Source organism: Ursus arctos, unplaced genomic scaffold, assembly GCF_023065955.2.
Source record: "Ursus arctos isolate Adak ecotype North America unplaced genomic scaffold, UrsArc2.0 scaffold_9, whole genome shotgun sequence".
Taxonomy (NCBI): Eukaryota; Metazoa; Chordata; class Mammalia; order Carnivora; family Ursidae; genus Ursus; species Ursus arctos.
In genome coordinates, this window is record NW_026623111.1 from 13,047,784 (window position 1) to 13,059,883 (window position 12,100).

The 12,100-nt window shown below is 50.1% G+C and overlaps 1 protein-coding gene across 1 annotated transcript in view; it reads right to left on the reverse strand.

Moving 5' to 3' along the window:
- Positions 1-12,100, reverse strand: part of FAM184B (family with sequence similarity 184 member B) — a 136,740-nt gene that overhangs the window by 9,048 nt on the left and 115,592 nt on the right. The window contains exons 10-12 of the mRNA XM_026514504.4: positions 11,150-11,362; positions 4,564-4,717; positions 1,539-1,702 (exon numbers count right to left, since the gene is read on the reverse strand). Coding sequence (XP_026370289.2) covers positions 1,539-1,702; positions 4,564-4,717; positions 11,150-11,362 — 531 coding nt within the window. The remainder of the gene's footprint in view (positions 1-1,538; positions 1,703-4,563; positions 4,718-11,149; positions 11,363-12,100) is intronic.

The following is a 12,100-nucleotide window of genomic DNA, read 5'->3' on the forward strand; positions in this document are numbered from 1 at the left end:
GCGATCCGCTTTCTCTTCTCTGCCATCACCGAATCCGAATCCGAATCCCGGCCGCGCTCCTCTGTGTAATGCTGGTTTCCCCCACTAGCCTGGGAGCTGTTCCGCGAAGGCACCAATTCCCCTCCAGTTTTCCAGTCCTGTGGCACCTGGCGCAGTGGCTGGCATCCAGTAGGTGCCAAATAAATGCTTGCTACATGAAATGACGCATGAACGCCAGTGGTTCAGCTAGAAATTCCATCTATGTCCAAATTAAATGGGGTGTTAACCCCTGCTTGGTGAATGCCGCGGTTTTCAAGGCCACTCAAACATGCCTGAAGGTTTCTGCATTTGCTCATTCCACACGAGGACTGAGCAGCTTGGCACATCTGCGGCCCACGCCTTACACCTCGTGCTTCCTGCCCTGGGGCTGGCATGTGCGTGACACCCATGGGCACATGGGCGCCTGGCACTCAGATACGTATAGCCTGGGAGAGCTTGGGTAAGGTCCTGCAGGGCCACCCTTGACTAATGGGAGAGCCTGATGAATTAATGCATCCCCGTCTTTCTTGAGAGGACAAAGAGAATTATTTCACAGCCCTCCTTGGAAGATCCCAACAGGTGGGATACCACTTACCTGCAGTGGGGGCCAAGGTAAAGATGCATCCTTATATTGAGGACCCTTCCCTCCCCTCTTCTGTCCTGCTGCCTGGGGCGGTTCCTCCTTGCTAATACCCCCACATTTCCTCTCTGTGTGGGTTTTCCTCTGAGATCTTGCTGTTCCTCCCAGAGTTCGGGGCTTCCCTCCAATGAGGTGAAGGTGAGGGCAGGCACCTGGTGGCCAGAGGGAGGAAGGCATCCCAAGCAGGGAGTGGACATACGCGAAGGCCCAGGAGCAGGACGCAGGGCCCACGTTTAGAGCAGAGGGGGGTATGGTTGAAGGTACAAAGTGCAGCCTCCCCTTTCATGGCCGGGCACCTGGAGGTCGTTCTGATAGCAGGAGGGGGTCACTGAAGCCTTTATACAGATGCACACCTGACACCATATGGTACAAGGTGGGCTGTGGGGGAGAGAGTCTGGGCTGGTAGGAGGTCACTGCACTCCTGGCCAGGTGGCAATGTGGCTGTACAAGGAAGGGGCTGAGGGGCCGAGTCTGACTAGGAAGTCCAAGGAGAGCTGTTATTGAACCTCGGTGACAAAAAGGCAGCTCCCACTGATGGGAACAGGGAGGTCTAGGCAGGGAGCCTGTCTGGGGAGGCGTTCTGAGGCACTCTCTGCAGAGAAAACCCTGACTGGCTGATTCTAGGGCCCATCTGGCAATGATGCTCTGACATGCTGTTGTATTTAAATTTAAAATAACACGCAGCACTTAAAACTTGTTTTTTGCTTTTCAAAATGGGAGCCTACAGGCCCATCCAATATCCCCAGGACTGTGGAAGAAGGGTCTTCCCCGTTTCAGAAGGGAATCATGGGCACCTGGGGCCCCTCTTTTATGACTTTCTCCCTGCAGCCTTGAGGCTGCTCCAAGAGGCATGTGGTGTGGGCAGAATGGGGGCGCTGACCTCCGCGGTGACAGCGTGGTCCTCACTGTCCCCTGGACACTGGGCAACCGCCTGCCGCCTGCCCAAGCTGCTCAGAGTCCTTAGCTCCGTCCGCAGTGCTTCCAGGTCCTTCTGGTGCTCCGAGCAGGCCGCTCGCTGCTCCGACAGCTCCTGCCTGAGGGACTCTGGAGAGGGAAGAGCTATTTTCAAAGACAAGATCATTTTCAAGTGCTAGTAAATTTGATACTTTACTTTTCTGTTAGAGACTTTTTGAGACTCCATTTTAATTATTGCAAATTATTTTTTAAACATTGTTCCAATAATTCCGTAAGCCATGAGATACCCCGTAGAGGCCTTAGTACAGAGCAAGTGCTCAACATATATTTGTAAAATAAGCAAGTGATGTTTAGAGTGGAAATTAATGATATTGTAGAAGTGTATCCTTTGCAAGAGATTTCCCATAAACTTACTAAGCTTCTCTGAAAGTTACAGTATATTAAACACAGCAAAGCTTAATTATTCTGATGATATGTTGAAAAATTTACTTGGTTATCTTTCCTCCCCACTAGGGTTTTAATTAGTGATTTCTATAGCCTATTTTCTTTAAAAAGTCCAAACCCAACTCAATGTTTTGAAATCTTTTATCACAAAAATATGTGCAATAAAACCCTTTAGCAAAGCATAATTAGAGTGGGTTCATTTATTACCCTTCTCTCTTCTGTCATACATTCCCTTCCCTCCTCTTCTCCCTCCCTCCCTCCCTCCCTCCCTCCCTCCCTCCCCCCATCCGTCTGTCCATCCACTCCACCTCTCTACACACTCACCTGCCCATCCATCCATCCATCCACCCATCCATCTCATCCATCCATCCATCCATCCACCCATCCATCCATCCATCCATCCACACATCCATACCTGCCCCTCCACCCTTCTACCCACCCACCTATCCATCCAGCATGGCCCCCACTCCAGTGGATCAGGTAATCTCATGGACACTCCCTGCCTGTCACACACTAACCTACACTGCAGGTCAAGCGTGTCTCACACGGACAGTGGAATCACAGTAATTGGGACCGGGAATGTCTAATTGAATTGCTCCCCCCCCAATACAACCCACAGAGCCAACAACTTGCTATCATCATTACAGAGTTCACAGAGCCCCTTCTTCCTGGGACTGTGTTGAGAATCCCAGCATGTACCCAGGCTCTCTCCTGCATCTTTTGTCCAGGAGAGGACCAGGCTTCTGTGGGATCAGAGGAGCCAGGGAAGTGGCAGTAGGGACAGCTGCTCTTGGGTGCTGGAGTCACCAAGGCTGTTCAGTGTGACCTGAATCTTGTCTTGTATGAGACATAGCACAGCCTGGGTTTTATGTTGTGTAATCCGTCTTCTTTAGATGATGCCAACTTTAGCATTTCCCACCTGGAAACTGGGGAATCCATGGGACTCCTTCAGTCTCTCCTGCCTGCTCCCCATGTCACTTCCTCCAGAAATGGGCAGAGCCGATGTGCTGACTAGCTGACGTGCTGACGTACAGTCTGCAGGACATGCTGTCTAATGAAAGCACAACCAAGCAGCAGGTCGATCGTACTCACTCACAGAGGTAAAGAAAATGCTCTTTCCCAAAATTCTCTTAAGAAGAACCCCATCTGGGTTTGGGAAAAAATATTTAATAAGGCCAACATGGTCTTTAATGCCAGGCATGAAATAAGGAGAGGCATTTTTCTTGCTCTTAAGAGTGAGACGGAAGAGGAGAATAAAGGAGAAAATGAGGGAAAGGATGATCTACAAAAACAGGAAGAGGCTTCTAGGGTCAACCAAGCAATGCGGGACTAGTCAGTAATGGTAAGAGTGAACATCTACATAGCATTTGCTGCACCGCGTGGATGCTGTTAGTGTTCCCATTTTACAGATGAGCAAGTGAGGCACAGAGCAATTAATAACTTGCCCAAAATCAGGCAACTTGTGAATGTTGGAGCTGGACTTCAAGCCCAAACAATTTGGCTCTGGAGATCTTTGCTGCTTCTGGTAGCTTCCAGAATGCTCTGTATGACTGGTTTTGGATATCTGAAGAGGGGGTGAGTCTCTGCTGAGAATGACGTGGGAGCAGGCAAAGGAAGCCGAGGAAAGTGCAGGAGCCTGGAGGCGTAAGTCCCCCAGATTTGCCGAAATCTTCAGAATGGAAACGAGAGGTTGAGGCAATGCCATGAACATCTCCCGAAGCCTCAGAGATCTGGCTTATATTTAATAATGATGATAACATAGATGTCTCCGCTTTTTGGAAGTTCGCCTTACACCGCTTTGCTCTTAAAAAAGACCTACATTAGAACCTATTTTCCCTAACCTAGGGAAATCCGAAGACTTTCATTTCTACGTAAAAAGGCGAAAAGGGGAAACAGCGTTCTTGGCTGCCTTTGCAGCGAGCGGTCCAGAGGCAGCGCGCACCCCGGCCGCGAGAGTGCGCCCCCTAGCGCCTTCCCGGGGAATCACACCCAGCCTCTCCGGGCGCCGCGCCAGAGCCCTGCGCTGGGTCCCTGAGCATCTGGGCTTCATCTCCAGCTGCTGTGTGCATCCGCTCGCCAGATGTGGCCTGTGGCATCAGGAAAGCCTGAGAGACGTGACTTTTGGGTCTGGGGACAATCAAAAGTGCTTCATTTAAGTTAATGGTAGTCGCTTCTTCGCTTTTCGCCATTTTGCCTTAGGAAATGTTTCATAGGACCCCCTGCTTTCGGATAGCTGAAGCCCTGTGCTACAGTCTACAGTCACCAGGCCTGTCACATGCTAGGCACTTTCCGTTTACTACCTCTTCACATCCACACACCGCCCCGAGGAGGTAGGGACAATGGTGACTCCATTTTCTAGGAAAGGAAACTGAGACTGACAGTGACCCCCCATCGCCACCCCAGGTCTCCCAGCTAGTCCGTGGCAGAGCCAGGATAGTCACCCCGGCCTGTGTGCCTCCAGACCCGTGGGCCGCATCTCGCCCCTGCTCTCCACGTGTGGGCCCTGCCGGGTAGCTAGGCCCTCCCAGGGGCGGCTGGCTGTATACCTAACAGGAGAGCCTGCCGAGCCTGCAGCCTCTCGAGCTCCCCCTGGAGCTCCTGCCGGGCCTTTTCTTCCAAGGCCTGGAGCTCCAGCCGGTGTGCCTGGTGCTGGATCTGGAGGCTGTGGCTGGATTCCTTCTTCAAGCGCTCTTCTGTGGCCTGTGGGTGAAAGTGGGAGAAAGTGGGCACAGAGGGGAGACCTGTCACCTCTGCCAAGTTCCTCCTTTGCACCAGGGCCCACTGAACACTCACCACTCCTCGGTGGAGGGCTTATCAGGCTACTAAGAATGACCTGATTCAAAAAAAAAAAAAAAAAAATGACCTGAGATGATGGTGATGGCTTGGCCACAGCAGCCATTTTGTACCATGTGAACCTAACCCCAATCCATAGCTGATTGGACACGTGTTCCAAGCTGAGCCAGTCATTGGGAATTTGGTGTTAGGAGGCCAGGGAGAAAGAGAGCAAGAAAGAGACAGACAGACAGACACTAACTGGTCGGCTCCAGTTTTAACACACTCAGGAGGAGTGAGGTGACCATCTTACGCCTGCCCCAGGGCCGGAGAGGTGGAGAAAGCTGTCGGTGAGGAGCAGAGCAGGAACAACAGAAGGAGGGGTCCTTTCAGCTTTTTTCAGTCTCTGGTCTAGTCTGGTCCTCAAAACTGGCTGTGTCTCTGCCCTTAGGTTCATTTATTATACTTTTCTTACTTCATTTATGATTATTTCATTTAGTCATTCTTTTATGCAACACTCATTTATTGAAGGTCTCTTATATATCAAACACCCAAAGTGGGTTCTATGAGCAGCTGTGTAAACTTTAATAGAAATCTCTTCACTGCCTAAGCCAGCTCAAGTTGGTTTCTGGGGGTCGAAACAATAATGGTCCCCAAGATGTCCGTGTGGGAATCCGTGGGACCTGTGACTATGTTACTTTCCATGGTAAAAGGAGTTTTGCAGGTATGAATAAGTTAAGGATCCTGAAATGGGGAGATTATCCCAAATTATCTGAGCAGGCTCACTGTAGTCACAGAAGTCCTTATAAGAGGGAGGCAGGGCAGCCAGTGGGAGGAGAGGTGCGGTGGAGGGGGGGAGGAAAGGGAGGGTGCTAGGGGAGAGGGTGAGGAAGAGAGAGGGATATCCGAAGCTGTTCCATGCTACACTGTTGGCTACGATGACGCAGGAAAGGGCCAGGAGCCAAGGAACGCAGGCAGCCTCTAGCAGCCGGAAAAGGCAAGAAAACAGATCCATTCCTTGCTCTTTTAGAAGGAGCACAGTCCTGCCAACACCGTGACTTCAGGACTTCTGACTTCCGGAACCGTCGGGTAATAAATCTGTGATGCGTCCAGCCACTGAGTTTGTGATATGTTGTTGCGGCAGCATTAGGAAACTAATACAGTTTCTGGGGGGCTTTGCAACAGAGAGTTCCAGTTAAGACCCAGCCCCTCTTGGGCGCCTGGGTGGCTCAGTGGGTTAAGTGTCTGACTCTTGATTTCTGCTCAGGTCATGATCTCAGGGTTGTGAGATCAAACCCCACATCAGGCTCAGTGCTCAGTGTGTAGGATTCTGCTTAGGATTCTCTCTCTCCCTCTCCCCCTCTCTCTCTGGACCTCCCCCCCCCCCCAGTGTGCATGCACACTCTCTCTCTCAATGAAATAAAATAAAGAAGTAATAAAAATAAATTAAAGAGACACAAGCCCATCTTTTAGATGAGGAAATTGAGGCTGGGGGAGATGAACTCATTTTCCCAAGGTCACGCGGGAAAGAGGCAGGAAGCATCATCTCTCTCCCTCTTTTTACCAGCCAGCTGCAGGGATGTGAGCTGACTGAAGACAGGCCCAACCAAGCCCTCTCCACTCCCTGTGCAGCCTCCAGGAACAATGAGAAATAGGGTTTCCCCAAAGGCAAGAGGCTGCAGTTGGAGAGCACTGAGCCCCCCCCTCCCGAGCCCCAGGGAGCTAGCTGAGTGCAGTGGCACCTTTAGATGCTTCCTTGCACCTTTGGCTCTGCTGCTCCCTAAAACGGGAACCCGTTTTACTCCTCCCATGGGAAACCCAGTCAAACGGCGCCGGGTTTATTTAATAAGAGAAGTCTCCTACTTTTCAGACTCTCCAATATTTCCTCCTCTCGTATTTGCTGCAAGGCTCGGAGAGCTCCAGCTGGTGACATTTTATCCCAAGGGAAATGGGAATGCAGAGGTCCGAGTTAAGGTTTTGCAGAAGAGGATGCCAAACTCGCTCACTCCGTGACCCCGCCCTTCTGTCCCCGGGAACAGCGCGGGGTTCAGATCAGCACTGGCTGCTTTCTCGCTCAGCAGCCCCTAGCAGTGAGGACTATGCAAAGTTGAGCACCCAGGGTTTACATCAGACCAGACACGCATCCCTGGTGAATCGCTCCAGTAAACCTATGGAGGTTTACTCTGCTTTTGTTGTGGTTGTTTTAAAGCCCCCTAAAAAGCCCGTGTTCACCCTGTCTCTCTTCAAAGGTAATGACACCAATTACAACGGAGGCGTGTGTGTGTGTGGGGAGGGTTCCTGACACCAACAAGCACTGCTTGGACACCAGTGGAGTGTCCTGCAATTCAACTCAATCCTGAGCTGTTGTGAATTACAAGCCAAATTGGAAAAAGATTGAAGAGAATAAAAGAAGAAAGAGAACTCACATTTTTTGAATATCTGCTAAACACCAAATAGTCCACATGCATTATTTAATTTATTTTTTCACTTTTTTAAAGCTTATTGTATATTTTGATCAGGGCACTGCATGCATATGGTATAAAGGGCTGAATAGTATTAAAAGAAAGGAAAACCAGCACTTCGGAGCCCCACTTTTTCCTCTCTCTGCACTCTGTTTTCTGGAGGCAGCCACTGACAACGCTTCTGGTTGTTTCTTCTGGTGTTTGCCACCATTAAGAGGCTAGAATTTCTGTTCTGCTCTGTCTCGGTTATTTTCGAGATTAAGAATTGTCTTCTCATCTGGGTAGATGAGGATTTTAGGTCTCATACACTCTCTCCCTTCCATTCCTCATATATAGTACATATAGTTCACTCCTGAGCAAAAGTGATTAACGCTTACCCGCACAACTTTTTGTTTTTCCTTGCATTAATAACTTGCTGCATTTAAAAAAAATTTTGCTTAGCTTTCTTTGACTATTTGGCCAAGTCTTCCTACAACATCTAAAAGCTTTGTAAAACATCTGTGTGTGTGTGTGTGTGTGTGTGTGTGTGTGTTAAACACTTTCAGCGCAACTTTCCACATGGACAAATGGATCAGAGACTGCAGCAGCTCTCTTTCCCCTTGAGCTGCTCTTCCGAGACCTCAGTCCTCCCGCTCCAGCCCGGACTGAGCTGTTGTCTCGGCCAGCGGCATAGCTGGGCTCCCTCCTTTCCCTTCTTTTCCTACCCTGGGTTCCTCTATCCTAGATCCCTTCTATTTCCGCATCCTTGGCTTGCTCCCTTGTTCAGGTGGCGCACTCTTCAAGGAACTTCCTAAGGAACAGGGCATGGAGGACGTACCAGTCTGGTCCAATAGGAGGCAGAGCCACACAGTAATTTAAGTAGGAGCTCAATACAAAAAATCACTGAGCTATGACAGGAGAGTAACTCTAGAGATGCAAAGAGAACTCCAGGGTGTCCTGAGGCTGGGAGAGAGTACCCAAGACGAGGACAACTTGGAAGGGGTGAGCCCTTCCCCAGCTTGGGATCCAGACCTTGTCGGAGAAGGTATGGTGGTAGCTCCCTGATGGAGATGATCACTGGGCTGGCCAGACCAGCGTTGGCCCACAGTTACTGGTCGAGCAGGAACAACCCTCCACAGTACAGATGAGCCACAGGTGGGAGATGCTCAGGGGGGATGGGGGCGCCCAGGTGGGTGTAGGGGCCAGAGCAGACGACAGACGACGGTATTTGTCTCAGGAGTCTTGCAGAAAACAAATCCCTGGGTTGCAGGCAACAGTGGCCAATGGGCAGGACGCCGGGGAGAGTCAGGGTGAGCCCTGCGGGTCACAGGAAGGCAGTCACTGGGCCTGGGCCTGGGTTGTGGGGTCACTGTGAGGTTACTGGGGCAGAGGAACACCAGATGTCTTCACACAGCCATGTCACTGTTCAACCGCGCAACTGAAGCCAGAGACAAAGCAAAAACACAACCACCTGAACGAGAAGCCTCTTTCCTCCTACAAGGTGCCTCCAGCGCCCTCTACTGACGAAGCTTAACATTGTGCTCCCCGCGAAGGAGAAATGCTTCAGGAAATGGGGGGCATTACTGCGGGGCAGGCACCGAAGAATGAACTAGGAGGTGAAAAGCAGTAAATTGATAACAGAGGCAAATTTCCTAATATTTCCTATGCCGGTCTATATGTGTATTCAATTCTTACACCGGTGAATAGTTTTAATGGAATTTCTCAGAATTGTGCACTGGGTTCTGGCACCCTGTGTTGCTGCCCCTGAGATGTCACATGACATTCTGATTCAAGTACTTTGTGTCTGGAACCACTTTTCCTCATTGGGAGCTTTTGGAATTCCTTCTGTTTCCCTGGTGTCCTGAAATTTCAAGATGAGCCTTGGTAGGGGTCTTTCAAAAACACCCCCCCTCCATTATCTCTTTCCGGAACTCCCAGTTGTTAGATACGAGCCCCCCAGGTGTGTCTCTACACTTCTTGTTCCTTCTTTCCCACCACCCATTTCACTGTCTTCCTATTTTTGTTTTCTGGAAGGTTTCTTCATTTTTTATATTTCAACACATTTCCTAATTTTTAGAATTTCTACAATCGTATTTTTTATCTAAAGAGCTCTTCCTTACTCTAATTGCCCTTCCTTTACAAATAGCATGCTGTTCTTTCACAGATGCAAATATCATCTTTTAATTCTGAGGTCATCAATCCTCATTGAAGCTTTTTTCTTTTTCTGCTGACTGCATTAGCCATTTCTTCTGACTCTGTTCTTTCTCCCTCGGTTATCTTGGATGCCAACTTCCATGTTAGAGGTTTCCCTAAGAAGTTTAGTAATCTTTTGCTGTGCTTTCATATTGAAGATGGAGCACTGAGGGGTACTTGGAAGAGGGCCCATTGGGTGGTGGGCGCCTCTGGAGGGTGACCAGATGGCCAACCAGCAATCTTACTGGAAACCCAAAAATGTGAGAATCTATAGGTCTTTTCTCTAGGATGGTTTTTTTCCCCAGACAAAGTTCTCTAGTCTCCTACGTAGGGGGTCTAAGTCTGGCCGCTTGCCTTCTGGAACTGAGCAGGAGAATGCACTTCTGGGGACGGCATGGAGGTGGCAGTGGTTCATCGAATAGCTCAGTACACGGATTTTCACCTGAACCTGTTCTCAGACCCAAGCTTCATCCCAGCCTCTGTGAATCATGTTTCCTAATTCAGAGTCTCTCTGGCTCAGTTTACCCATCAATCTCCCCCCACCATCTCTTGTCTTTAAATAAGGGAGAGCTAATTGCTTGCCTGTGCTGGCTGAGCTGAGAATCTGAAATTCTAGGTCAGTCATATTTCTCATCTCACTCTTGCCTCCGTGACAACAGCTACCTCTAATTCCTGAGCCTTTCTGAGCTCTGGGGTGGAATCAGCTTGCTTCTCATCCTTCTCTCTCTGCAGGCACTTTGGTTCGAGCTTCTCTGCTCTGCAAGGCCACATACTATTTCCCCATTTCTGTCCTGTCCTCATGCATTGTGGCTCAAGGGCACAGACGCCTCCTGCTTTCTCTGGAGTAGAAGTATGCTTCTGCTTTGTGTTTTCCTTATTGTTTCCTGGCTGTTTTCTAATAGGAAAGGATTCAAAAGCCTTTATTCCACCACCTTAAAGCCAGAAATCCATTTTCCCCCCATTTATTCGTGGACATCTCAAAGAGGCGGGTATCAATATCCCCAGTATACAGAAGGGGAAATTAAACTTGAGGCTGTAATTCAGTGAGACCCTTTTCTAAGCAGCTATCCTGAGCTAGGAGAAGATTAGGGTCTGAGCAAACACAGATGGTTCTTGGCCCCAAGCAGGTTCACGGGTAGATCTGATCTATAAGGAAGTCATTAGTTACAGTGTGAAGACGGCCATGACCGAGCAAGACAGTGTGTTGTCTGTGACAGTCGTACTGGGAGCCCCAGCTCCTGAGAGAGCAGGAGTGAAGGCCTTCTGGGAAAGTAGAAGGTAGGAGTTGGATGAAATGTGTTCCTGGTGGATTGCACATTGTCATGCACCTGACCACCTCATCCCAGCTTTCCCAGCTGCCCTGTTTTTATCTCCCAGCCGAGTCTGACGCCCCAGCATGCACCACGCACAACATTGCCCAACTCACAAAGAGCGTTGTTCTTACGTTATCAAGGTCACATGCAAATAGGGAGAAGCAGTACTAGAAGCCCAACAGAGCTAAGCACGAATCCTTCCATGGCCACTTACGAGCTGTGTGACCCTGAGCAAGTTACTGAATCTCTCTGAGCCTTTTCCTCCTTGGACAAAGGGAATGTGATAATAATGACCCCGTACAATTCACGCGGGGATTAGAGATCATGTACCAGAGGCACCCCGTCTAGCGCAGGACAGGCACTTGCATGACAAGGGCTCAGTAAACAGTGGGCTTCATAATTCTCCCCCTTACCTTGAGCTCTTGATTTTTGGCCTTCTCTAGCGCGCGCAGGGCTCGCTGATGGGAGGCCTCGAGCTGGGCTTTCATGGCCTGGTTCTGCTGAATGGTCTCCTGCAGCTCGTGCCGCAGCTTCTCCCTTTCATGGTCTGAGAGTTGCTTGAGCTCCTGCAGGTCCTCCCGGTAGCTGCTGGCGCAGTGCTCCAGAGCCTGCTGCATCTGCGAGACCTGGCCCACCGCATCCTGCCCTCAGGCTGCGCCCTCTCCCCTCCCCCTTCCCTTCCTGGGGGGTTTGCAAAGAAGTGCTCCGAACATCTCCTCCACCCAGCCTCCTCTATCTGTGGGAACTCTGAGGGGGAGGGCTGTAACCTTGAGAAACCTGGGGATGGCCCGTCTTCTGGGGGCTTCTCAGCTAGAGCCACAAACGCCCGGTGAGAGGGGCAGGTGGGCTGGGATGCAAGCCATCCAAGACACAGTGAAGAGGGGACCACTAAAGCCTTCCCTGACAACCCCATTGAGCATTACACCCACTCCCCATCACCCGGTCTCTCTATCCTTTTGACCTTGTTCTGTTTTTTCTTTTTCCTGAAATCCGATCATCCTCTAATATACTATGGGCTTTACTTATTTCTTACATCTAGTATTTCGGATCTGTTCCCACTTCCTCTGCTATAATATAATATAAGCACTGCAATGCAGGGCTTTGGTTTGGTTTGTTCATTGATGTATCCCAAGCGTCTAGAAGGTTCCTGGCTCATAGGAGGTGCTCATGGGCCACAGGAGGTACTGAGTAAATGAATGAATACATAGAACTAAGAATCCCACCTTGCGCTGACCTGGAATGCCTTCCCCAGCCTGGACACGAATCAGGCTCTGTATGTATTTCCAACGTTGTCTGGAAGGAGGAGGAGGAGGAGGAGGCAGGTCCCACCCAGCACAAGGGCACCTCCCCACCACGCTGTCTTA